General features: G+C 53.8%; 1 protein-coding gene across 1 annotated transcript in view; it reads left to right on the top strand.

Moving 5' to 3' along the window:
- MAN1C1 (mannosidase alpha class 1C member 1) overlaps window positions 1-26613 on the top strand; it is a gene marked incomplete at both ends in the record, with an annotated part of 130867 nt that overhangs the window by 83393 nt on the left and 20861 nt on the right. The window contains 3 exons of the mRNA XM_082832541.1: window positions 14708-14823; window positions 17219-17299; window positions 21853-21947. Of these exons, the coding sequence (XP_082688667.1) occupies window positions 14708-14823; window positions 17219-17299; window positions 21853-21947 (292 nt within the window). The remainder of the gene's footprint in view (window positions 1-14707; window positions 14824-17218; window positions 17300-21852; window positions 21948-26613) is intronic.

The raw sequence follows: 26613 nt of genomic DNA, 5'->3' as shown, positions 1-26613 counted from the left end.
TGGGCAATGCAGTTCCTGACTAGGTATAGTAGTTTCCCCACAACGGCTCTGCCTTCCTTAGAAGGGGAACATGATCTTTGCTGGACCTAATAGAGGGTGTTTTCCTTAAACAAAGGCTGGGGACCCTGGATCAGAGTTTGATGGGAGGTGGTCACTTAGAAGTCAACAAGTGACCAACATGTACTAAGACCTGGAAGAAGACACAGGATGTTCCTGACCCTTTGAGTTCACAGACACTGCCCCAGCCTTCAATAAAGTCCAAACTCCTCAGCCTGGCATTCACCGACCTTCACAGGAGGACTCCAGTGCAGCTTGCAGCATTCCCTCCCTCGTCCCCCTCCCCACGTACCCTGTGCTCCTCCCTGACCAACCCCTCACCTCAGGGCCTTTGCACGTGCTGTGCCCTCTGCCTGGAATGTTCTTCCTCCAACTCTCCACCCTGCAGACTCCTGCTTGTCCTTCTTGATCCCAATCAGAGGTCATCCGGGAGGCTTCCTTCAGCAGAATTAGCTGCTTAGCCAGCATTGACTGAGAGCTCAATGTGTACCAGGCACTACGTGAAAGGCTTTATGGGAATGAACTCATACATAACCCCCCAAGCCTATGAACTGGCCATCCCACTTTATAGATGAGGAGCCCAAGTCTCTGAGGGGTTCAGAAACCTGTGTGAGGTCACACAGTGGGTGGCAAAGACAAATTCCAAACCCAGGTCTCTATGTTCGCAGCTGAGACTTAATCACTGGGTAAACGTCCACCTTTTATTAGCACCTGTCACAATCCATCACAATTATTTGCTTACTTAATAGTGTGCTCTGAATCCGCTGTCATCCTGAGAAGGCAGCTGCAGACTCCCTGAGGGCAGAAGTCCCAGCTGATCATCCTGGGATTTCCCTCACCATTGCCACCATGCCGAGGTCTGGGTGGCACTTTTCTCTCGAATAAACTCCTTATCCTCCGAGAACCAGAACCAGAAATTCCTCAGATTATCGTCTATCATAATCCCCTCCCTGCTTGCCTGTCAGTTTTTGAAAGTTAACCTGAAACCATTTGAAAATGATCTGAGAGGCACAGCCCAGCCTTCTCCATGCGTGATTAAGTGCGATGGCTTTTTAATGATTTGAGCTGTGCCTTCCGTGAATTGACAAAAGTGGATTACCATATATTTCTGAAAACTGTGCTGCTGAAATCAGATTCTTTTTCATTTTCTCAGTCATCCTCACAGACCTTTGCTGAGAATGACAAATACTTGGGCTTTAATTGTTTAGTCGCACGAGGGTGGCACCTCCCAAGTTCTGAGAACTGCTCTCGCTGGGATAGCAGTGAAAGGCTTCCTGGGGTTCGATCTTTAGGAAATTGAACTGTGTGTTTTCTCTGAAGCACAGGGAGCTGTCTTCTGGGGCGCAGCACGTTTGCTACATTTGTGAATTGCATAGGCCCCCAGATCTAAATCAGAGGCAGTTCTCACCCAGGAAACATGCTCAGAGCTGTCATGCTAGGGATGAGGAGTGGGTGGACGTGGGAAGGTGGGTGAGGGGCCTCTCCCTGTTCAGCCCATGCACAGACCCTTCCCTTCTGCTCCCTCTTTCTGCCAGACTCTGTGCCACATCCAAGCCACCCACACCTTCAAGCGGGGTGTTATTAGTCCCTTTAGACAGATGCAGACTCATGGCTCAGAGAGCTTAAGCAACATGGTTGTGACCACACAACTGGTAATATATAGAGCCAACGGTCAAACATTTTGACTAGAAGCCTGTGCTTTTTCCACTATCACGTCTGCCTATTAAAAAAGTCAAATAAAATTAAATGAAAGGTGACTCAGAGGCACCTCCTGCGACCCATTTACATTTAAAGAAAGAAAACACCTTCCCTGTCCACCTATTAGTGCAGTCTCTCTAATAATATGCATTATCTGACATTATCCCCATTTCACAGATGAGGATGTTGAGGCTTATGTGGGTAAAGTAGCTAACCAGAGATCACACAGCTAGGAACAGTGAGGTAGGATTTTGTTCTACGTCTCCCTGACTCCAAAATAAATTCCTCACCTCATCCTTTGTAGGAAATAAAAATCTGCCCAGAGATCCCCCATCTAAGTTAGGTGGTCAACACAGGTAGGTCTGCCAATGGGAAGCCTGTGTTTGTCAGTTTCTGTGTAAAATGCATGCACGTGTCCTTTCAGTTAGGGGAGGGTCGGGGCGGCTTCTGTCAGTTTCTGGAAGGGGCCTATGGATTAAGGAAAGGGGAGGTCCCTGGTCTGTAGAGGAGGGCACGTCACCCTCCTGTTCTTCCCTGCATTCTGACGGTGAATCGGGCGGGGCCGTCGTGGGCCTGATGGGGAGAGGCCCAGAGCTGCTCTGGCCTCTGCCCATGCTTGCTCGGGCTCCTTCTCAGTTCTTTCTCCAGATTAACTCCATATACGTTTACTCAGACCCTACTGAGTGCCCAGCATCGTAGATGATTCCGAGATGAATATGAAAAGATCTCTGCCTTCCAGGCTTCTGCCTGTGAGAGAGACAGAGCAACACAGACCCTCCTGTGAGTTGGCCTGGCCAAGTGATCAGCAGTGGGACCCAGCATGGTGCAGGGAGGAAGCGTCACTCCCTTGAGGGGATTGGGAAGGCTTCCTGGAGGCTGAGCATCACGGGCGGGGCTCCTGTGGGGAGAGGCACCAGCTCCTCTCACATAGGTGGTACCTGCTATAGAGAGGCACTGCTCCAGCCCACGGGTGGGAGGTGCTGCCGGACCCTGAGGAGATGGCCTGGGGGTCTTGTGGTTGTGGGCACCTCCCTGGGGCCCTCTCAGACCCTCTGAACCTGGCCAAGTTCCCAGAAATTGCACAGGAGCAGGATGGCACCGCAGTGAAATGTGGAGCCTTCAAGGCAGCGGCCTGCGTTGAATCCTGGCTCCCCCATTCATCACCTTGGGAAATTTGACCTCTCTCAGCCTCAGTTTTCCCATCTGGAAAAGAGCAACACAAATTGCACCCTCCTCATAGGGTTGTTGGGAAGCTTTTTAAAGAGGTGTTTCCATCTGCCTCCACACAGGCTCAGTTGAGGCTGGCCGTGGAACGGCTGCTGCATCCACTGTGTGATCTCTAACCCTCAGGATGGGGTATGGTTGTCCCCATTGTACAGATAAGGAAACTGAGGCAGCTAGTAAGTGTGGCTCCAGGGCTCTGCCCTTTCTGCTGGCCCATTCCCTGCAGCTCAGCCATCCCAGCGACTAGAAGGACCCTCCGCTGGGGCGCAGCTCTGTACCAGGCTCTCCCGGCACTGCCTCTGCCATCTCTTTATGTTTCTTGGGGTGAATAGGGCCTCTTTGATCTCCTTGCTTTTCCCCTTTCCAGTAATCATCAGTCATCTTGTTATCACAGCCACACATCTGTGCCTCTTGGCTCTGGTCCACAGGCTGTGTTTGCCATGATCAATGCATAGCTCTGTGTGGCCACCACGTATATCCAAGATGACATTGTGACCTTACATCCGTGGGCCTGGGAGGCCCTGGTGCTTCCAGAGGGCAGCCGGAGGCTCCCCCAGCGGGGCTGAAGTGAGGCGACTGGCTGATGGTGCCCTGTGCTCTTGGTCAATTCTTCTTGCCCCTGGACTGGTAACCAGCTCCCCACCAGCTAGGGGCGCCTCCAGCCACCTTCATGGGACCCCAAAGCACAGGCCCAGGTGCTCCCTGCCTCTCTCCGACCCAACCTAAGTGACTAGTGGGCTCTCACCAACCCAGATAGGTAGCTCCCTGAATTACTCTACGTGGGGTCTCCCTCCAGGACACTTCACACAGCAGCGTGAGTATCACTTTAAAACACCAGGCAGATGGGGGTCTCCCTACGCCATCCACACAAGCCTCCCCGAGCCACCAAGGCCCTGTGTGGTCTGCCTCCACACCCCGTCACCACCCACCACGTTCCCTTTCTCACCACCCCACACCACCTCTCTGCTCCACAAACAGGCCAAAGACTTTCCCGCTCCATTCTATTTGCTGTGCATCTGCCTGGCCCGACCCCCTCTTTCCTCCTGTGCTTCCTTCAGGCCTCAGCTCAGATGCCGCCCTCTCCTGACTGTACACCCGCTCTCTTTCCCTTTATCACATTTGGTCCTTTGTAACTCGGTGTCATCCGTGTGACACCCGGTTGGTGTCTTTCTCCCCCACCAGACCTTCAGCTCCTTGAGGGTGGGGACCAGAACCGTCCATTCTCCAGCACCACGCACATCCTGAGCACTCCAAAATATGCTTTTGGGTAAATGAATAAATATTGAGCAAGTGACTTAATTCCTTGAAATTTCAATCTTCATCTGTAAAAGAGGGACAATGATAGCGTTTTCACGAGGTTTAAAAAGGATGTGTGTAAGACGGTGCCTGGCACAAAGCGCTATCTGCAGCTGTTCTTATTAACCTCTGTGGTTGGCATTTAGGAGAATCTCCCATTCCACAAGTGAACTTCGGTTGGGTGTCTGCCCTGGGCCAGGATTTCAGAGCACCATGGAGTTGGTCTCTGCCCCCCTACACCCCCCCACACCTTACACCACATTAGGAGCAGCCTCTGGTGAGGTCACTGGCTCCCTGGAGGCTTCCTCGTCTAGGTGTGAGGCAGTGGGCGGAGGGCATCCTTCAGTAGATCTCAACGATGCCTATACTCTTCAGGCTTCGATTAAACAGGCTTAGATTCAGCCCTGAAGACACTCACTGCCTGGGATGGACTTGAGAAAAGGACACGGATGACACAGATTACTATAATGAAAGTTGAAAGCAATTCTTTTAATAAAAGTTCAGAGGAGGGCAACCTCAGGTCCAGGTGGGGCAATCAGGGATGTCTTCGTGGAGGAAGCAGCATTTTCTCCAAGACTTAAAGTAGACATTGGGTTTGGACATTTGTGGAGACATTTAGGGTTAGAGGAGGGCCTTCCAAGCAGAAGGAACAGCTAGAATAAAGGGCTGGAAGGCGAGAAACAGTGGACCTCATAGAATCTGTAATCTAGCTAGAGTATGGAAAACGTGACAAGACCATTAAGAAATAGGGCTGGGGGGCTTCCCTGGCAGTCCAATGGTTAAGACTCCATGCTCCACTGCAGGGGGCACAGGTTCAATCCCTGGTCGGGGAACTAAGATCCCACATGCCACACGGCCAGTGAGTGAGTGAGTGAGTGAATAAATAAATAAATAAGTGCTTTTGGATAAAAAAAGAAATAGGGCTGGAAGGGCATTATATCAGTCAGCTATTTCCAAAAATAATGCCACGTAACAAATTACTCCACAGTGAGTGGCAGGCAACAGCGAGCATTTATTTCTCGTTCATGTAGCTACAGATAGGCTGGGGTTTGGTTTATCTAGGCTGTGCTCAGCAGGTCCAGGTCTGCTCCACCTATCTCTCATCCTTCATGGACCTTCATGGCTATTTTAGACTTGCTCTTCTCCAGGTGAAAGGTGGACACACAGGAGGGCAACCCCCCCCCCATGCAAGCTTATTTCAAACCTCTGTTCAAGTCACATCCACTAATCCCATTGGCAAGTCTCATGGCTAAGCCTGAAGTCAGAGCCAGTTTTAATTCCCTACCCACCATGAGGCCAAAGCAGGTTACATGGACAAGACGAAGGTTGATGGGACAGGGATGTTTACCCTTCCCATGGAAGTAGAGGGATAGTACTGGGCAATTATCTAATTTGCAGGTAGAAGCCAGAGTATGGAGGGACTCTGGGTCTGCCCTCAGGAGCTTCCCATAGCAGCAGTTGGATTTAGTGTCTCTTGGGGCGAGCAGCCAGGGCTCCGGCCTTTGCTCTTCTTCCCACTGAGGCAAGAAGTGTGTTAAAAATATCACAGTGCCTGCCCAGCTTGGTCCCAACTTCCTGAGAGCCCATACCTCCTGCCTGCCTAATCTGCAAGGGATCCTACCTTTGCCTTCCTCTGCTGGAACTGAGCCTTATGGTAACAGCCCCGTGCATTGAGCACCTACTCTGTGCTGGGTGTATCAAATTCTCTTGTACTGAGTGCCTGCTGAGAGCTCTTTGTATACATTCATCTGAACTGGCCACGCCGTTCTGAAAAGGAGACCCCATTGTCCAATTTTTCTGAGGCCCAGAGATGTCAAGTCAGTTGCCCAAGATCACACAGCTGGGAAGGGATGAAGCTGGGATAACCAAACCCATAAGGTCAGATGGTCTGTAAGGTGGTGTCTGGTTACAGCTCTACCCTGAGCTGCTGTGTGACTTTGGAGGATCCTGGGTACTAATTTCTCCATCTGCCTTTTCTTCTCTCAGAGATGCTCTGAGATAAAAGCACTTCAGAGCTTGCTACACAGCGCTGTCGCAGGTAATTTTTTTGAATACCAGTTTCCAGGTCAGACTGCACCCTCAGCTCTTCTTTAAAAACAAACAAAACGTTAACATTTTTAAACATACCTGGTTTTCTAACGAGGAACCCTGTCCAGTAGACTGCTGCAGTGAACCGTGTCAGGCCATTCGTCACAGTGAACCTCATCCAGCGGTCGACCACAGCAAACATTCTCCGTCCGGCTGTGGCAGCAAAGCGTGGCATCTGTTTGGGAAGAGTGGAGGAAGGCATTAGTTCCACCAGGGCCCTGACGTCTGCAGCTGTCCATCTTATTCCTCTGACAGTGTTTTCCTTGGATAGCTGGCCACTGCTCTGAGTGGTATGTTTTCTCCGAGGCGAAGAGGCCTTGTAAAGTGTTTGGAAATCCCTAAGAAAGCGCTGTGGGCATTTCCACCAGTCGTTTATTCATTCAACAGCCATTTGTTCTCGCCTTCTCAGTGCCTGGCCTGGGGATGGATGGTACGGCTCCTGGGAAGAGTCCGAGCCAGCCACTGCCCTTTGGGATTCACAGGCAAAGATGTACGGTGTAGTGCGAACAGTGCTATGACGGAGCACCTGCAGCAGAGCAGGGCGGGCTTGCAGAGGAGGGAGTGGTCAGCTCTGCTTGTGGCTCTGGAACATTTGAGAGAAGACACAATGCTCTTGCATCAGCAGACACTGCACGGTGTTTAGGGAGCTGCTAGTGGTCTGCTCTGGGTAGAGCATTGCATGCAAAGAGAGCAGGAGGGAGGTGAGACTAGAGAGGTTGCCAAGGCCTGGACCACAGGCACCCTGCATACTGTGCCCAGGACTTTGAACTTGGAGAACAGGAGGCTTTGAGGGCTTTTTTTAAGGGCAGTGACATGGTCAGACCTGATCACCTTTTATTAATCAGCCTCTAGTAAGAGCATTCTGTTGGGTTCCAAGAAGAGTTTGTAAAAAATATCTTTAGTCCTTCTGGAGGCACCAAGAAACCTTTTTCGGGAAACACTCAGCCCCTCAACACAACTTTATGTGATCCAGGAAATAACCATCATGGAAAGATTCAGGGAAAATATTCCTATTGGAAAACAAACAAACAGATAACCCAGACCTGATAAAAATGGAGAGGTCCTAATCCCTAAAAAGATTTTATGCAGCCAGAAGACCTGATGTGGTTTTAAACAATGTACTTTGGGGTAGTGGGGATATCGCTTTAATTCATCTTCATAGAAACCCATGTGGCAGAACATTCCAGCTGCTACTGCTGCATAACAAATTACTCCAAAACTTACTGGCTTAAAACAATTATTTTATTATGCTCACAGATCCAGGGGGCTAGGAATTCAGAAAGGTCACAGTGGGGACAGCTTCTCTCTCTGCCAGGATATATGGGCCCTGACCTGGGAAGGCTTGAAGGCTGAGGGTGACTTGACAGCTGGAAACTTCTGGAAGCTTTTTCATTCAGATGTCTGGAATTGTTGCAGACTGTTGGCTGGAACCGCAGATGGGCTGTCTGTCAGAAAACATACGTATGGCTTCTCCATCTATTCTCTCCTTGTGGGCTACCTTGGGCTTCCTCACAGTATGGCGGCTGGTCCCAAGAGCCAGCATTCCAAGAGACAGGAAGTAGAAACTGCCTGTTTCTTGAGGTCTGGGCCTGGGAACTAGAAAATCATCGATTTTGCTTTATTTTGTTATTCCAGGTAGTCACAAATTTCCACCCAGGTTCAAGGAGAGGAGTGTGGAAAGAGGTCCTCTTGTGGGATGGGATATCCTACAGCATCTGTCTTTGGGAACTGTGACCTGCCCCACAGCCATATTGGTTTCTTTGGAAGCTGAGAAAAACATTTGTGTTGTTTTCTTTACCGATTAAGAAAAGTCTCTGTGGATTATATCCTCAAATTAAATGCAACCATTAGTATTTGGCTCTGGGGATACTGTGGTAATAGGCTACGCCTTGGGTGATTTTTGTTTCTATCTAAACGTTCTTCCTGGAGCTTATGTTTTCCAGCCTGACCCATTTCTCTTTGCTAACATAATGTCACATAAAAACCTCATCATCATTAATATGGCAGAGTCAGGAGAGGGGATACAAACCACAGTCCAGCAGGGCAGGGTGGTTCCTGGCCAGGCAGCCCCCAGGGGAGGAGGTTATAAGAGCCTGGGGTCCATTCCCTTGTAGAGCCCGACACGCGTGACAGATAGCTCTGTGCAGGGCACTGGTGTGGACACACTCAGGCCCCCTGGCCGATGTGGCCACAGCCTGCTGGGAGGGTCTCCTCTGTCTATTGGCACCAGCCCCTAGAGCAGACAGTTGAGCTGCCCTGGTGACCTGGGTGGTCACGGAAGATACCCGGGCAGTAGGCTCAGTCTGTTCAACTGACACGTTGACCTTTAATGCCTCTGGGTGCCAGACTATAGCCAGGCACTGAGAGATATGAATGAGCCACGGTCCCCTCGAAGCCTTCCCTGCCCAGGAGGAGGGGGCCCTTTATTCCCAAATACTTGTCGTGTACCTGTGATGGGCAGGAAAGTGTTCTAGGCAGTGGAGGGCAGCAGTGCACAAAACAGAGCTCTCCCCGCCAGGAGTTTTACGCTCCATCAGGAAGACAGTAAATAGGGAAGCAGACCCACGTGTAACGTTGCTAGGAATAAAGGCACTGGGGAAAAATAAAGAGGGAACAGGAAGAGCGATGGGGGTGCTATTTCAGCAGAGCGATCGCAAGGGCCAAGGCCAGGACTCTAAGGCTTGGAGGGCGCCAGGAGCAGCAAGGAACTGGAGTGGAGGGAGAGAAGCCAGGCAGGGAGAGGAGGCCAGGGCCAGATCACAGCCTCCGAGGCAGGGGGGAGCCCTGGGAGGGTTTTGAGCAGAGGAACGGCGGCATGATAGGACTTGCATTTCTGAAGGCGGCAGCCCAGAGGAGGTGAGGAGTGAGTGGCGGCTGGAACCCTTGTGAAGACAGAGCCGCCAGGATTTGCTGTGGGACCAGATGTGGGGGCGAGAGACGCAAAGTCAAGGGCTTGGGGCCACAGCGCTTGGGAGGAGGGGGCTGGCATCCACCGAGGTGGGAAGCCTGTGGGAGGGGCAGGTTTGGAGGGAGGCGCAGGATTTGCTTTCGGACGAGTTAAAGGTGAGATGTGTGTGGACCTCCGAAATGTGAGTAAGGAGTTATTGGAGAGCGAGCCTGGGCTCCCGAGGTCAAGGTCCTGGCTGGAAATTTAAATCTGGGAACCATCAGCATGTGGATGGTATTTAAGCTGTGAGACCAGATTGAATCACTAAAGGAAGGAAGGTGGACAGAGAAGAGGCCCAAGGATGGAGCCCCAGGCGCCCCGGTCTTTAGAGGCCTGGTGATGAGGAAGAACCAGCAAAGGAGACTGGGAAGGAGCAACCACAGTGTGAAAAGGAGAAGCACGAGGAAGAGCGGCATCCTGAAGGCAGATCCAGCACAGAGTGAGCGTGGTGCCGAGGTGCCGGTGCAGGTGCCCGAGACGGGCCAGCTGGTCTCCTGCCCTCCAGCCTGCCCACCCCCACTGGCAGCCGTCTCTCGAGCGTGGAGACAACTCTGCTGCAGACTGCGCCCCTGCTATTTCGGAGGACGGGGCAGTAAATTGACGAACCCTTTAGAGTGATGAGAAAGGAGCACTGTCGTGGCAACGGGGGTACACGGAGTCGGGGCATGGAGGGTGGACCCTGAAGGGCTGGGGGAGACTTCTCGGGGAGGGTGAGACTTCATGCAGACTGTGGGGTGAGCATCACAGTGGCTTCCTGGGTGAGGAGGCACTGGGCAGGCTCTGGACCCCTCAGGAGCAGGTGGAATGGGGAAGGCAACTCCTAGCCAAGTTTGTAGAAGAGTCACAGAAGTCGGGGAACGTGCTGAAGCTGCAGGGAATAGGGAGGGGCCCAGTAGGGTTGGGAGCTCTGGCCTTTGGGGCCGCTTGGAGACAAGGCAGGGAAGGGGTGTGAGAGAAGCATGAGCCTCAAGGATCTCATGGTCTAGTTAGGGGGCGAGACAGAGCCCCACAGTGCAGGGCGGGAATGGAGGGTGCCTGAGTCGGAAGCCCAAGAAAGTGCTACGGGAGCTCTCTGGGCGGGAGGAGGTTGTCTGGGTGCAATCAGGGAAGGCTGCCGGGGGAGGTGACCTTGAAGAAGGTGTAGGCTTTGCCCAGAGGCACAGAAAAGCTTTCTTGTCAGAGGAGACCCCACATGCAAAGGTAGGAAGGCCAGAGGATGCAGCCTGTGTCCAGGAAGCAGAGCTTGATGCGAGATATTAGCCAGATCCTTTGGATTCAGACCCAAAAGACTTTACGCGCGCGCGCGCGCACACACACACACACACACACACACACACAACTCTTTATTGTATGGTTGTACTGTGAAGCCACTGCAGGTTCCTGAGCTGGGAATGGACACAGTGGATCTGGTTTTCGGGAGACAGATCAGGCGACAATATACAGGGTGGGAAGGAAGGGGTCCGGGAGGTAGGTAGACCCTTTTGGAGGCAGGTGTACACCCAGGTCAGGGGTGGGAAGCAGCAGACACAGGTGGGAGCCATATGACACTTTTCCTTTAAGTTGGTTCAAGGCTCTTGCAAGCCGCGTCTTGTGCCTACACTGCCCAACAGGGTGGTGAGAGGCCAGTAATACAGGAGTGTCACAAGGCCTCAATGACCCCAGAAGACTTTGTGGCGGGGCTGCCCAGGGCCAGCTGGGGACAAGGAGGGCCACACTTCTGTTTGTGGGGACCAGCTCATGTGTACCCAACATCATGCCAACTCCTTTCCATCCACCCCCCCACTTAACCCTCCCAGCAGCCTTACGAGGTTGGTCCTACTGTAATCTCCATTTTTTCAGATGAGAAAAATGAGGCTCAGTGAGGTACGGTGACTTGCCCTGCACACAGCTAGTACATAGTGGAGCCAGGATTTGAACCCACATCTCCTTGGCCAGGCCAGTATTTCAAGGTGAGCTAAGGGACCCCAGAAATAAGAACAATGAACTGATTTGTCAAGCACTTACACTGTGCCAGGCATGTACAGGTGTCTTTACCAGGTGTCTTTAGGCTGGGCAGTATATGATACCTTTGTCCCAGCTCAGGAACCTTCAGTGGCACCTCAGTACCCCAGCCCAGTGGTCTTCACCTCATTTTACAGATGAGAACTTTGACACTTAGAGCAGATGGGTTGCTGGCCCAGGCTGGGATGTGAACCCAGAGCTGTGTTCTTTTAACAGAAGAACACAGGAAGGGGAGCCAGCAGGGTGAACAGCAACAGTTTGTGAACACAGCAGTTCACAGCAACAGTTCAGAGCTAGAGCCGGGAGGGTGGGCCACCCAGGAGAGTGGGCCGCCCAGGCCCTGGGAAGCTTCCAAGCTGGCCACCTGACTCTTTGTGCCCCACTGGCTCTTCACATACAAGTTGTGGACCTGCTGACAGAATAGGTGGCTGTCTTTTTCCCTGGGGAGCTGCCCCAGGTCGGCTGCAGGTGCAGATAGAGTTGAATTCGGGATAGGGCCTTCTCTCCTGCCCGGCCTGGCCACCAGGTAACCTCTGGCCTGAAACGGAAAGCTTTCCAATAAGTGCCTTGCTGGCCTGCAGCCCAGCTGTGTGGTAGGTGGGAGTGGAGAAGCAGGAGGACTTGGACACCCGAGACCAGGGGCAGAACCTTGCCAACAAATCTTTTAGCGAGTTGCCTCCTCAGCCGGCTGCCTCGGGAGTGTTCGGGAAGGACAGCTGGTCACGAGGAGCCCTGGCTGCCCTCCCGGCCCAGCCAATGCCCTGGGGCCTCGGGACGCAGGGTTGGCCCAGGAGACGGAGGGCCTGTGGGGTGAAAACACCAGGCAGCCCGGGGCAGGATCCAGAAATCGGGTACTCTGGTCCACCTCTCCCTTGACCTTGAAGGACACACAGCTTGGGCTTCTCTTCTCTTCACGCGTCAGAGCAGCCTCCTGCCCCCGCAGGGGAGGGGGACTTAGCAAGCAGATCTGAAATTGTTTTCCCAGGGAATTGAGAGGCCCTCTTGTGGAAAACACACTACACGTGGCCCGGCCTGGGGCCCCATTCCTCCCTTGGGCTAATCTTGGACGGGACCTCTCTGGGGTCCTCATCTATGAAATCTAGGGGTGAGGCAGCCGCATCTCAAAAATCCCTCCAGGCCCTTAAGAAGTCAGGTGTGAGGCCCTGTGAGGCCCTAACAGGGAGGGACCCTGGCATCAGAGCCAGGAGTGTGGACCCCAGACCTGTGCCCTTTGGCCTGGGCTTGTCTCAGTCCCTCTCTGGTCATGTGTGGCCCATCTGGGTCCCAAGGCCTGAGCACCTCAGGAGGGTAAGGAGTTGCCACGAACCGTGCTCAGCCTTGGACACCTACAGGGGAAGCAGCCAGGATAAACCAGAAAAAGACCAACTTGGTTTGGCTTTGAGTGTTTTCCTACTAATCCTTAAGTGTAGGAGGGGTTGACATTCTGGAAATTCACTTCAACTCAAAAGCCAAAGCCGTCCCAGGACACGTGTCTCTGGATTGGGAAACGCCTGCATCCCCCAGCCCTCCCCTCCCTCCACTCTTCCTTGCAAACCCTCCCTTCTGGAAATGTGTCTTTAACCTCCAGACTTAACTTTCTCTCAACTTCTCCCGGATCTCCCTCCCATCCTTTTCCAAGCCGTGCCCTTTATCTGACCTTGCCGCCCAGCCTAGAGAGGTGGTTAAGTGTTTGAGTTTCACAAGGATTCTCTGCCTGCGAAGTCAACACAAGTGAGCAGTTAAGGAAGCACTAATTAAGGAGATTAGACGCTAGCTCTGAATGCAGGAGTGCCCGCCAAGCCGTACTTCAGACTCAAGTGGGGCTCAGCACCTGTCAGGGAGCTCTAGTGTCCGCTGGCGGAAGGTGGAGGCTGTGAGTCTCAGTGCTTTGAGCCTCTGCAAGGAGGACATTGAAGGAACAATTACTCCTCTGAAGTTACCCTCTAGTCCCGAAAGGAAATTGCTGCTGCCTGCGATGACTGAAGTTGTAAGGAGTTGATGGGAGGCCACCATCTCTTCCAGGAAGCCCCCCAGATGGCCCCAGGCACATCTCTTTCTCCCTCATTTCTTCCTTTACCATCCTCTAGAAGGCAGGCTCTGGTTGTCCCATGTGGGAGGTTCTTCCTCATCGCTCTGCTGTCCAGTCTGTGATGTGGAAACCTGCACAATTTTCTCAGCCTTTACTCCCAGGACAAGAGTCTAAGGCCCCAGTGGCAGGGGCCAGGCCTCAAAGCTCACTCTTTGTGTACCCACTGGCCTAGAGCAAGAGTGGCCACGGAATCTTTGGTTTGTGCATTTGTTTAGTTTCTTTGTCCAAACTGTCTTTCCGTTTTTTTTTTTAAACAGAAATAAATTTCTGGTTATAAAAATAATCCATGGGGCCTCCCTGGTGGCACAGTGGTTGAGAGTCCGCCTGCCGATGCAGGGGACATGGGTTCGTGCCCCGGTTTGGGAGGATCCCACATGCCGTGGAGCGGCTGGGCTCGTGAGCCATGGCCGCTGAGCCTGCGCGTCCGGAGCCTGTGCTCCGCAACGGGAGAGGCCGCAACAGTGAGAGGCCCGCGTACCGCAAAAAAAAAAAAAAAAAAAAAAAATCCATGAGCTGAAGAAATCAAAAAGCACCTGTAATCCCAGCACTCAGCAATAACCACTGAATCACTTCCTGCCAGACTTGATTCTGTTCAGGCTTATCCACGTTGGCAAACAGTAAAGAAATTATACTGTGCTGTTTTTTTTTTTTTGCAATCTACTTTTTTTTACCTTAACAGATCCCATGCGTATCTCCCCAACTAACATAGGTCTTTCTCAGTTGTGTGAATGTCTGCATAGTGTCCTATTTTATACATGAGCCACAATTTGTATAACTACTCTCCTATTATTGGACTTGGAGGGTTTTTTCCCCAACTTTTACCCATTATATATGATACGGCAATAAATACCTTCCTGGGTAAATATTTATGAACATCTTTTTGTTCTTAGAATAAAATAAAGAATGGCATTGAAGCGTCAGCGGACTGGCACATTTGTTAAGATTTTGTGGACCAAATGACAGTTCACCCGCCCACCCGCCACCCCCAGCATGACAGAGAAGTGGTGGGCGCCCAGCTGGCCCTGATGGTTGACTTGCTGGCAGACGTAAGAGTGGACCAAGGTCTGGGAAGCAGCTCATCCCTTGAACTCAGTCTCTCCAACCCCCGCCCCCCACTGCTGCCCTGAGGAAGAAGCAGCCCATGGGGGGACTCTGGGTCCTGGATGTGCCTTCAAAGGCTGGTGGCCCTGGAGTCTCCCTGGATCGTGCCTGGGAGCCTGCCCAGGCATTTAGAGGAGGCCCGGGGAATGGTGGCTTGTGTGACTGGGGTGGAAAGGACGAGATTGACCCATCCTCTGTGCCTGCAGGAGGCCTCAGTGGGGCAACGGTCATTGATTCCCTCGACACCCTCTACCTCATGGAGCTGAAGGAGGAGTTCCAGGAGGCCAAGGCCTGGGTGGAAGAGAGCTTCCACCTGAACGTGGTGAGTCAAAGACCTCCGGGGTAGTAGAGCCAGAGGGGGCCCGAGAGGTCAGTGACCCGCTCCTCCCAGGCTGCCCAGCAGAGCATTCTTGGAAGCAGGGTTCCATGCACCCTGTGCCAAGGCCCCTCTCCTCAGACCAGCCTTGAGGTGGGGGATGTCCCCCCAGCCCTGGCCGGCCCAGGAGTATTTACTAGCCGGAACTCCCTGGGGTGGAAGACAGACATTCTTGTCCTCCCTAGGGCGCCAGGCACATTGCTCCCACCCAGGAGGCCCCTTCTGGGACTGACTCTGTCAGACAGAACAGCAGCAACAGGGGAAGCGACTCTGGGAAGGGAGAAGTGGTTATCTGCTCAGAGATGCCCTAAGCTAGAGGTCCCCATCCACCCCCGTGCTGCCCTCTTGAGAGTGAGAGGGGCAGGGGGAGCTGTCCGGTTTGAGGCCATGACCAGGCTTGGGGCCCTCTTGGTTTCTAGCCTTGCAGGCATCCCTGGTCAGGGACCAGGGCCTTGGGGCAGGGATGCTCATGTATATGGATGGTACAGAAGCCTTAAATACCAGATGCCTCTCCCACTGATCTCTCAGCCCAGACTAAAGTAACAGATCCATCCTGGAGGTCTCAGCTCCCCACAGGGAGAGGCTGTTTATGTGGTTTGGGGGAGCAAGACATGGAGACAGATGGGTAGGGGGAAGGGTCACATCAAAACACACTGTCGGGCTCCATCTGGGGCTCCACAAGTGACAGATTCTGCTATGAACCGGGACAGCTCCTGGCAGGATGGAGGCCTCTGCTCCTGGAGAGGCCCGTGTCAGAGCAGAGCAGGGCAGAGAGACAAAGTGGGGAAAGTCCGGGAAGGCAACGCTACAGGAGAGCCTCTGACTCAGCTCGCAGCCTGGGAAAAGTCATCTAACCTTCCTGGGCCTTACTTTCCCAACCGAAAGATGGTACAATGATAGTGCCTAATTCACAGGCTTGTGAGGACTGACCACCACGGAGGGCTGTGAAAAGCATTTTACGACACTATAAAGTCCAGTACAGATAAAGTGGTGTCATCGTCACTGTGATGACGTTGAGGCTTGGTACGACTTCTGCTGGTCTGTGTGAGGCGAGGAAGTTCAGAATCCTCCCATTTCCTACGGTATCAGAGGCAGAAGGAAGGAGTGTCTCCATAGCCCACCTTGACCCCTCCGCAGATGGTGGGTAGAGAGCGGGCCTCAGGCAGCTGCCTGAGGAGCCAGGTGGTGGCAGGGCTGGGCAAGCCTAGGGACATTCACACAGGCTGGGACAGATTGGGAGTGTCCCTGGAAGAAAGCAAGGTGGGGTCTCTCCACCTCTCTGAGCCTGGGCTTTCTCACCTGAAGAGTGGGAAGGATGCCTTCACCAAGGACTGTAAGGCAAAAGAGAGTAGCTGTGCAAGTGCTCTGTTAATGGAAAAGCTTTCCCAGATAAAAAGATGACCATTGCCGTCATCAGTAACGAAAGACCGTGATGTGGGAAGTATGCCAAGGGGAGCCCTTGCGGGGCAGGGGGTTTATAACAGGCACCTCTATGAAGCCATGCCCAGCACTGGGAAGGCACTGGGCAGGCATCTCACCTGCCCCACTCAGGATCTCATATCCATCCTGCTCGGGATGAAGAAACTCAGGCAGGGAAAAGCTAAATATCTTGCCCGAAGTTCGAAAGCCAAGTGAGTGACTCAGGTGGGATTTTAACCCAGATCTGGCCCTCGGCATGAGGCCTCAGTACCCCTGCTTTGCAGTCCACACTTCAGAAAGAAAACAACAGTGATTAAAGCAAGTGTGGGTGTGCCCTGAGGGCTACAGAGCTGAGGCTGAGAAACTGCTGTTGCCTACTAGGATCTGCCTGGCACCCCTCCTTTCCGCCTCAGAACCTCCTGTGAGAACCTTCCACTTGCCCTGTCACCCCAAAGAAGGACCACACCATCCTCCTGCTAAGCCAGGGGGGCTCTCTCGGGAAGGAGGGGGCCAGACAGGAGGAGGATTTGCCTCTCCTCAGGCTAAGCTTCGGCCAGCAGCTCCCCACACACATTCCTGAGCTCCTTGGAGAGCAGCCAGGCCTAACTTTGCTCTGATGGCCTCCAGCAAAGGCTGGGGAAGGAAGCCAAGCCCAGTGTTTATTTGGAACTCTGTAAATGTTCAGTAGCTGCCTGCCAGGCAGGTGCTCATCCCTTTCACCTTTTGCTCTGAAAACCACCACCAAAGGTAGCCTGGCCCGCTGGGCAAGGGCTTGGAGCCCGGCACAGGTGTGGCCGGGTCAGTGGCGCAGGGACAGCGGCAGGTGTGACCTGTCTCAAGGGCCTGGCTGCCTCAGGAAGCCCTGCGGGCGTCTCACGAATGTCCCCACTGCCCCCCCCCGCCCCGTCTTTCTGCCCCACAGAGTGGAGAAGCATCCTTGTTCGAAGTGAACATCCGGTACATCGGAGGACTTCTCTCGGCCTTCTACCTGACGGGAGAGGAGGTAAGTTGGCCTTTCAAAGCCCCTGGACCATCCAGGCTGGAAAGGGCTTAGGAGAACATCCCACCCCCTCATTTTACCAATGAGGAAACAGGGATGCGAGGGGATCTGAATCCCATCTCCATGGTGCCACCACAGATTCTTCCTTCAACTTTGCTGCCCAGGGGAGCCCAGGTGGCTCCCACAGCTGCTAGTCAATTCTCCAAGGGCAGCAGCCCACCATCCTCACAGCTCGCCATAGGGCACCTGCGATATCTGTGCTCCGTCCAGGCTTGTGCTCTTGCTGGACTGTTTTTCCCACATGCTGGTTCTCAGGACTGATAAAGCCAAGACCGTTGTTTCACCATTTCCTCCTCGAGCCCCTTGGCCTTGGCCTGCTCCACAGCCATCCCCTTGCCCTCTGCGCCCGGACCAGACACCAGCCAAACTCCAGGTCTCAAGGGGGCGACCGGGGAGGTGGGCAGCCACTGCCAGCCACTCGGCCCAGGCGAACCGCGTTGGCTTCCAGAAGGAGGGCCGTGAAGGGCGGCGAGAATGCAGAGCCCTGGGCACAGAGTCAGAAAACCTGCGTCTCATCCCTACGCGGCACCTGCCTGTGGCCTTGAGCAAGTCCCTTCTCCCGCCCCTAGACCTCATACCTTCCCCACAGTGGGGTGGTCCTAACCCCCAGGGGTCAGAGAGCTCTTGTGAAATGGGACGAGTGGGAAAGGGTTTGGCCCCAGGGCTGAAGGGCTCCAAAGCCCATGTTCTCTGCACTGCAAGGAATCCTGAGAACACAGAAATGGGAGACTTCATCCCTTGTGAGCGCCTGGGAAAGCACAGCCTGAGGATCTGGGGGGAGGCTGGCAGAATCCCCAGCGCATGGGGCACCCGTCAGTTGTGTGGCCCCTACGCAGAACGGCTGCACTGCTCGGCACAGCCGCAGCTCTGTCCGCTTAGAGACATAATTATCCTGCCCCCTGCTGGTGGGGAGCCTCTGCCGCTGCTGTCAGAGGAAGCCCTGCCGCTTCCCTTCCAGCAAGTGGCGCGGATGGGCGGAGGCCACGCGGGCGGAGGCAGCGGGCGGCGAGCACTTGATCTCTCCGGCCGCTCGGGGCCCCTCTCCATCAAGCCTAATCTCCTCAGCAGAGATTACCGCTTGTACCAATTTGTCCCCAAATGATTGTCCATGGGAAGTCTGCGCGCCACCCAAGGCCTGAATTTCATTTGAAAACCCCAGGACAGGAAAATGATGTGGAGCAGAAAGAGGCGCCATGCTCTGCACGGGCACCGGCCAGCCTCCCGTCCAGGATGGGGTGGAGCCGTGCAGCTCAGGGCTCACAGGGGTGGGTGTGGGGCCAGCGATTTCTGGGGGGCAGACCAGGCAGTGGGGTGTGGTAGGAGTACCTGTGTCCAGAAGGCCCAAGGGGAGCCCGAGTGGCTCAGAACCCCTGGGCAGGCAGGCTTCCGGGTTATGGGCGCAGCCCCGTCCTCCAGCCACGCCTCCCTGACCCCTCCGTGCCCAAAACCTCCCCGCGCAGAGACCGGCGTACATGCAGCTGCGGAGACTGAGATTTAGGAAAGGGAGCCGGTGCGGGTCGCACAGGCTCCTGTGTCTTTCCACCGTGGGTCTGGGTTCTCGACCTTGTTCAGCCTGGCCCAGCATCACTGCTTATCACCAGGACTCGGCCACACCAGACTGAGGCCTCCGTCCTCTCTCCATCCTCCATCTCGCATACAGGGGGTGCCTGTGGAGTGGGTCTTTCCCACGGTGTTTGTGGAATGAACGGTGAAGGAGATCCCACACCCCTTCCTGGGCTGAGGCCTTTCTTGCTTCAGAGGGAACCTGCAGGAGGTGGATCCCCTGCTGGGTAGGGCGGGAGGTGGGGGGGTCCCACAGGGACTCCGCTTCCACGAGAATATTCCACGAGAATAACAGGAACAACCACAGGTGACATTTGCAAAGCACTTTACAGTTTTTATAGCATATTCATTTATGTACATCCTCTCGTCTGATTTCTAGAAGACCCCTTTGAAGAAGCCAGGGCACACGTCACTGTTCCTTTGTGCAGACGAGGCTCAGAGACAGTACCTGGCTCAAGCAGGGTCACACAGCTGCTGAGTGGGGAGATCTGAACCTGGGCTCTGACTCCCAGTCAAGAGCCCTTTCCCCTCTCAGGATGTAATTTTTGCTGGTCTCTCTCACCTCTGTTCTGGAACCACTAGGCCACCGCCCATTGCGTGCCATGGCCGTCCGAGGCCATCTCTCTCTGTGTTGGTGAGGTGGCTCGGTGTCCTGGAAAAGAGCCACTTCATAGCTCCATAACCTTGGACAACTTGCTTCTCGGAGACTCAGTTTTGTTTTCCTCAAAGTGGGTCAACACCTTCCCCACAAGCCTGTTGCAAGGATCAAAGGTGACGTAGATAAGACACATCATTTCCAAATGATAAGGAGGGCAGGTGTTCTGTTCCGCATGGTACCACTCCTGTCCAGTCACCCCTGCAGCATCCTCCCTGGGATGGTTGAGGCTCTGCCATGCCAGCCTGCATCAGGGCCTTCCAAAGAAGGAGACGTGGTTTGCTGGCAGAGAGGAGCATTTCAGAGGAGTTAGCTTGGCGTCCTCAGGCAGAGGGCAACCTGGAGCCCCAGCCTTGGGTCAGGTTCCCGTGGGTTCCTGCGTTCCTTCGTGCCTCTGTGCTCAGCCTCCCCGGGGGGCAAATGAAGAGATCAGGACCTTCAAACGAGAACCCCTTGTTGTTGCTAAACCAGTGGCTTCTGGGGTGACTCGAGGCTTTGGAATTTGAATTCTAGACAAACTCCCTCAGGATTCTGCGGTGGCTGCCCCAGTGCCCACTTCTAGGACCCACTGTCGCACTGGATGTTATCATCTTCTGTCACCCATCACTACCAGGCCCCAGGTGCAATTCTTCCCTCTCCCTCCCACCCTCCCTCCTTCCTAAACAAGAACTACACCCGCCCCACAGAGGCTTCTAATCCACAGCCCAGGTAGTGTTCACAAACTCCTCCCCACTGCGGTCCCCAAACAGCTGCCTCAGAACCTTTAAATTGCACATGTTAGAAGGAGAGACCTCAAGAAGACTTCATTTTGCAACAACACGCAGGCAGTCGGCACACTGAGTCTCCCTGGAGCCCCAGAAGTGAAAGGAAACGCTTGTTGTCCCATCAGGAGTGCTTGCTTAGGGACTTGCTTCTCAGCTTTTCAAAAATAAATAATGTTATTGTGGGTTTTTTTTTTTTTTTTTTTCCTTTTTTGCGGTACGTGGGCCTCTCACTGTTGTGGCCTCTCCCGTTGCGGAGCACAGGCTCCGGACGTGCAGGCTCAGCGGCCATGGCTCACGGGCCCAGCCGCTCTGCAGCATGTGGGATCTTCCCGGACCGGGGCACGAACCCGTGTCCCCTGCATCGGCAGGCGGACTCTCAACCACTGCGCCACCAGGGAAGCCCTGTGGGTTTGCTTTAATTGTAAAAATAGCACAGAAAATAGAGTTAAGCCAAAAGAAGAAAATAAAAATCCCCCATGAGCCTAGTCCTCCGAGAAGACCATGGTTAATAGTTCAGTGTATTCCCAACCTTTCCTCAGGCATCCATTTGTATATAATTTTTACAAAAGTTGAATTACACCATTGTGAACTGTTTTCTCTTAATAGATTATAAACCGTTTTTTGCTATGAGATAAACGTCTCCAACATCACTTCAGTGGCTGCATGGTATCCATTGCCTGGATAAGCCATCACTTCACCACTTCCCTGTGGCTTGATGTTTAGAGTATTTCCAGCTTTTCTATACTATTCTAAACAACACTGGAATAAGTAGCCATAAAGTTAAGTCTTTGCAACATCCTTGATGATTTATTCTCTTAGAATAAATTCCTAGGAGCCAGAAGGTCACAGGTGCTTTTGAATTAACCAGAAGAACAGTTTGAGGGGCTTAGAGCCTCGTGCAAGGGCCCTGACACCTGGAACCTCCCTGTGGCTCCCCGACCATCACATCACCGGTTTAGGCATTCACCTTTGCCGCTGTAAAATAGGGACAATGGGCAGAATCAGAATGTCAGAGAGGAAAGGCCCTTCCCCTGGGTTTACAGGTGTGAAGGCAGAGGTTTGCTGAGAAGCAAACGGAAGCCAGGTTGGAAAGCAAGGCCGGGAGCTCCCCATCCCGTGCTCGTTACACTCTATCCGAATGTGTTTCTCACGCACTCAGCTTGGGGTGCACTGGCCCTGCCGTGCAGGCAGGCACTGGCCATTGGTGACCCGCTGCCCTGACCTCTCCGTGTTCCTAGCACAGCATAATCACTGAGCCTTCGTCCTAGTCCTGGCCCTGCAGTAAGGGCTTTACAACTATTATCTAATTTTCATTCCTCCAGCAACCCTCTGAGGAAGGCAATATTGCCCTGGATTTATAAACGAGGGAGGAACTTGAGCCAGGAATTCATGGACTCAGGTTCACGTCCAGGCCTGACTGACCCCAGAGCCTAATGCGCCTCCCACTCTGGGCCCAGCAGCCTTGGCAGGTTTATCCGCCAGGATTCACAGTGCCCTTTGACCCTTCCTTGCAGGTGTTCCGAATAAAGGCCATCAAGCTGGGGGAGAAACTCCTGCCAGCCTTCGATACCCCCACGGGAATCCCAAAAGGCGTGGTGAACTTCAAAAGGTAGGATGCCGTCTGGTCTCCCGCTTGTGGCTTCGGCTGCATCTGCGTGGAAACTGAGACACAGGGTGGGATGAATGCCGCCGCAGGAATCACGGGGGTCAGTGGCACAGTGACACCTAGCCTCAGCCAGGGGCTCTCCTGAGCTGGCGTCGGTCACTAAACCTGGTTCTCGGGTTTAGGCCACACAAGACCTGATCTTTCTGGCATGGAGATGGGGCCGCCGTTCCTCTGTGATCATCTCGTAACACTGCCGTGACTCACAGCCCCGCCGCTGTGCCCCAACTGCCCTCCCTTCCCAGCTGGGATCCCGGGCTGGGAGGCACATCACACCTCCCACCACAAGCAGGAACCCAAAGCTGCTGGGGAGTCAGGACCCTGGGCAGAGGGACCCTGGTTTGCTGACCCCTCAGCCCCTGTCAGCCCAGAGGGGCTGTCAGAACCCAGAGGGGCTTCTGGGAGCATCAAGCCCATGGAGGCTCAGATTCCCAGGAGGAAAAACCCTGGCCGAGGTCATATAAGCCAGTAACGGACCATCCAGGACATGAGCCCAGGACTTCCAACTCCATTTTCAATAATATTTATTGTGATTCCTCCCTGTAAAAATAAATCCTCATTGCAAAAAAAAATGTGGATTATACCAGAAGTGTTGGATAAGACCCAGAAAATCACCTGTGACTCCACTAGTCAAGAAACCACTGATATGTTTCTTTCTACCGACTGTTTTAAAACATTAGTTTTTATTGGCCACTTGCATCGTTTCCCCTCCTGATAGGTTGCGTAATTCGGCGTGTGAACTAGAGTCTTTCTGGACGTTCACCAGGTCACAGAGCCAGAGTAGAAGGGACCCGGGGTGACACAGCTAGAGCAGGTGGGGCCCGGGCCGCAGCTCCGTCCCGCTCCAAAGCCCCCCGGGGACTTACCTACCCCGCTGCTTCCCTCTGTGAGGGTGGGAGCCAGGTGTGGCACTGAGACCCAGAGGGGAAAGGACGGGCTCAAAGTCAGGGGAATAGTGGCCAGCCGGCTTTAGGATCCACTGAGGAGCATGAATCTTGCTCCTGGAGACCCCAGTGCACCCCACTGTCTTGCCTCCCTCGCTCTCTTCCTCCCCTGGGCTGCCATTTCTCACCATTTCCCTCGCTATCAGAGCCCAGCTCAGATGCCACCTTCTCCAGAAGCCACAGGTGTCCTTGCCTCTCCTGGCCTCCAGGCACTTTATCTGCTTCCTGTGGCCCTCGTCACACTCAGTCTTCACGTTCCCCCATCGGCCCCGGAGCTTCCTGAGGGCAGGATCCATGTCCCTGTCTTTCTTTGTTCATTCCTTCAACAAATGTTCACATGAGGCCGTGTGTGCAGCATGAGAGACCGACTCTGATGACTGCTGTCCTTACCATTTATTGAGCGATCACTCGGCGCCTGGCATATGCTAAGGGTTTCGCTCAACGCCTCAGAGCACTCTCCTCACAGCAGGCTTTTAGGGTGGGTATTTATATTATGCCCATTGCCCAAGGTCTTCTAGCTCACAGGCAATGGGGCCAGGTTTTAACCCATTTTGTTACAGATCAAAAGCTCTGCTCCCGATACCCACCTGGCCCTCCCTCAGGCAGGAGCCCTGCCACCCTCGCGACGCATGGAGCAGACCTGGAGACCTGGTAGAAGGCACGTGCTGGTCCCCAGGCACCCAGGGAGCCCTCTGGGGCCATTCTTGAGACCATCCTACAACCTGAGCCTGGGGGGAGGGCTGTAATATGTCCATCACACTGGACTTTCTGTTCCATTTCCTGAAGCGATTTTTTATCTCAGGGATCTCAGTCCAACAGGGGAGGGGAGGCAGGGGCCCTGGGCTCAGGTGGAGTGCCCAAGGCCCCCTTACTTCCTGGGGAGGTCACACCCTCTAGGGCCTTGCAAAGAAGGGAGGACGGCCTGCTCAGCATCTTCACCTTCTTCATCTTCATCTCTGTGGTCAGAAAGGATTCCTGGGGTGTGATGTCACTTAAATCTCACTGCAGGCCAGGGAGGGGCCCTCAGGGCCCATCCAACCCCCATCGCGGCGCCAGGGTTGACTCCTCAGGCCCTGACACTTTGATCCCTGCTCAGATTCCTTTCCCACCAACACTGATCTTGGAGCAACACGGCCAGACGTCTTGGAGCCAAGACACAAACACCCCGTCTTTCTGGATCCCTGTCCCGGGTCCAGCTTCTCAGGCCTCACTTAGCTGAGGCACCCCTCCCTCCTCCACGCATTGGCACCCCCTGACTCCAAGCAAGCCCCACGAGCTGCAGCCCTGGTTGCCTGCCTTACCCGTGTCCTGCAGAGCCCGGACCTGATCCCCCGCAGATCCTGACATTTCTGATTAAGAAAGCACGTTTATTTTTAGGCTGTTTGCATGCTGCCAGTGCTGTATACATATGTATGTGTATGCATATTTCCTGGCAACACCTCCCTCTCATTTTCTGGGTAAGAGAGTCTATTGCTAAAAATGCCTCCCCATTCTACCAGGGAAAACGTCAGGGATGTATACAGCCCGCGTGGCGCTGAGTGTTCCCTTTAGAGAGGGCCTGCTGGTGGGAGCTGGGTCCACACTGCTGCCCCTGGTCAGTGCAGGGCTGGCTGTGAGCAGCTCGGACCTGGGCCCTAGTAGGTGGGGCAGTAACTAGGCCCTGTCCCCAAACTGCCCGTTGAGGAGGACCCTGAAGGGAGGTGGTCCCCAAGTGAGTGTGACCGCTCCCCCTCCCTGGTGGCAGGCCTGGGAGGCGGAGGCAGGGGCAGCCATGACCTGTGACCTGCAGGACCACTGAGCTCTGGGAGCGGGGAGGTGGCCAGTCCAAGGGCCTCTGCAGCTGAATCAATCTCACTGGCTCTCTCACACACCCAGCCTCACACACACCTATGCACCCTACTGCCACTCACCCAAATCATCAGGACTTAGATACGCAGGCTCACCTCTGTCACATGCACTCTCCCACCTCTATGTATGTGCACAGATTCACACACAAAGATGCGTTTACATGTGCACGTTTCTGCTACACACTTACACATCGTAATCATTGTGCGCGTTTTTGAATGTTCACTGTGTCCCAGGCACAATGACGTGGGTTCTCTCTTTTCAGCACACAACCACCACGTGGGCCCCATTTTAACAGTGAAGAAACAGACTCAGAGAGGTAAGGTAACTTACCCAGGTCACACAGCAGCAAATCAAAGTTAGAATTAGAATCGTGGTCTGTCTGGCTCCAGAGTTAACGATTTCACCACACACATGTGTGCACACACAGGCACGCACATGTAGAAGCTTCCACCAGGCTGGGGAGGGGCATTGTGGAGCAGCCCCTCCCACCGGGGGAGAGTCCACTTGGAGACTTAAAAGGCAAGGAGGGGAGCAGAGGGCGGAGCTTCCATCAGCCCATTGCCTCATGGGGCTGATCAGAAGACCTCCTGGTCTCTGGATGCTGCCCAGAACAGATGCATTTGGGGCACAAAGTACCTAGGATTTGGATTTGAGATCAGCTCTACCAGCACTGTCACTTACTGTGTGACCTTGGAAAAGTGTCTTCCGCTCTCTGAGTCTGAATATCCTAACCTATGAAATAAGAATCTTGGTATCTACCTCTAAAGTTAGATGTGAAGGTAAAATAAGATACCGCTGCTGCCTGGCACATTAGGAACTTAACTCTAACAAACAACACATGATTTAGACGTGCGTAATTACATAATGGTAACAATGACAGTCATCGTGTGCCTAATTTATATCTCACAATGGCTCTATGAGGTGTGGGTACTGTCATTTAACAGATGAGGAGACTGGGGTCTAGAAGAATTCACTGACCCTTCACTGACCCTCCTGAGGTCTCCTAAGCTGGGAACTGGGGGAGCCAGCATTTGAAGCCAGGCAGGAGAGAAGAAGGTGCCTGGCCTACCGCCCGCCTCTGCCCAGGGTGGCTGGACCACAGGAGGCCCACTTGGGAGGGTGAGCATTGAGAGGGAGGGGAGAGGAGGGAGAGGCTCCTGTGGGGGAAAATGAGAACAAAAGATGGCTGGTGGCTGGGGTTTTTTTTTTACCTTGAATTTCTCTGTGAGGGCAGGAAGCATCAATTATTCAGGAAGCCCCTCTGTGGGTACCTGCAGCTCCCACTGAGATCACAGGCTGGAGAGAGAGGTCTCTTGGCGTGGGGGGAAGACGGACAGAGAGGGGTCAGCTTCCCCTTCCCTCGAGGTGGCTATGGGGCCGTCTCGGGCACCCCTTAGGGAAGTGCTCTCTGAGGTTTCAATCCTGCCTCCACCCCCTACCAGCTCTGAGCTTCTGAAAGCGACTCACTTCCCTTTTTGAGCCTATTTCCTCAGGGTTTAACGATGCTTTGCCTTGTGGGCTTTAAATGTGGTCATGATGCAAACGCCTGCCCCAGTGCCTGCATCTGGAAGCTGTTTGATTTACTATCTAGGAGCCAAGTTTCCCCTCTCTGTGCAACCCATCCCTCCCCACCTGCCCCCAAGTCAGGAAAATACCCAAGGAAGCAGGGATGTTTACTGAGATCACCTGCTCCAGAAGATCCTAAGACTCAATTCCATCTGTTTCTGGAAGATGGAAGAGTTTCCTCACTTTCCTGAAACCACATCAGAGAGGAGAAGAGCAGCCTTAGGGGAGCCCCAGCCCACCCCAGATAAAGCGGT

The sequence above is a fragment of the Leucopleurus acutus genome (assembly GCF_964270905.1).
Source record: "Leucopleurus acutus genome assembly, chromosome: 2".
NCBI lineage: Eukaryota > Metazoa > Chordata > Mammalia > Artiodactyla > Delphinidae > Leucopleurus > Leucopleurus acutus.
This window is presented reverse-complemented; position numbering and strand designations above follow the sequence as displayed.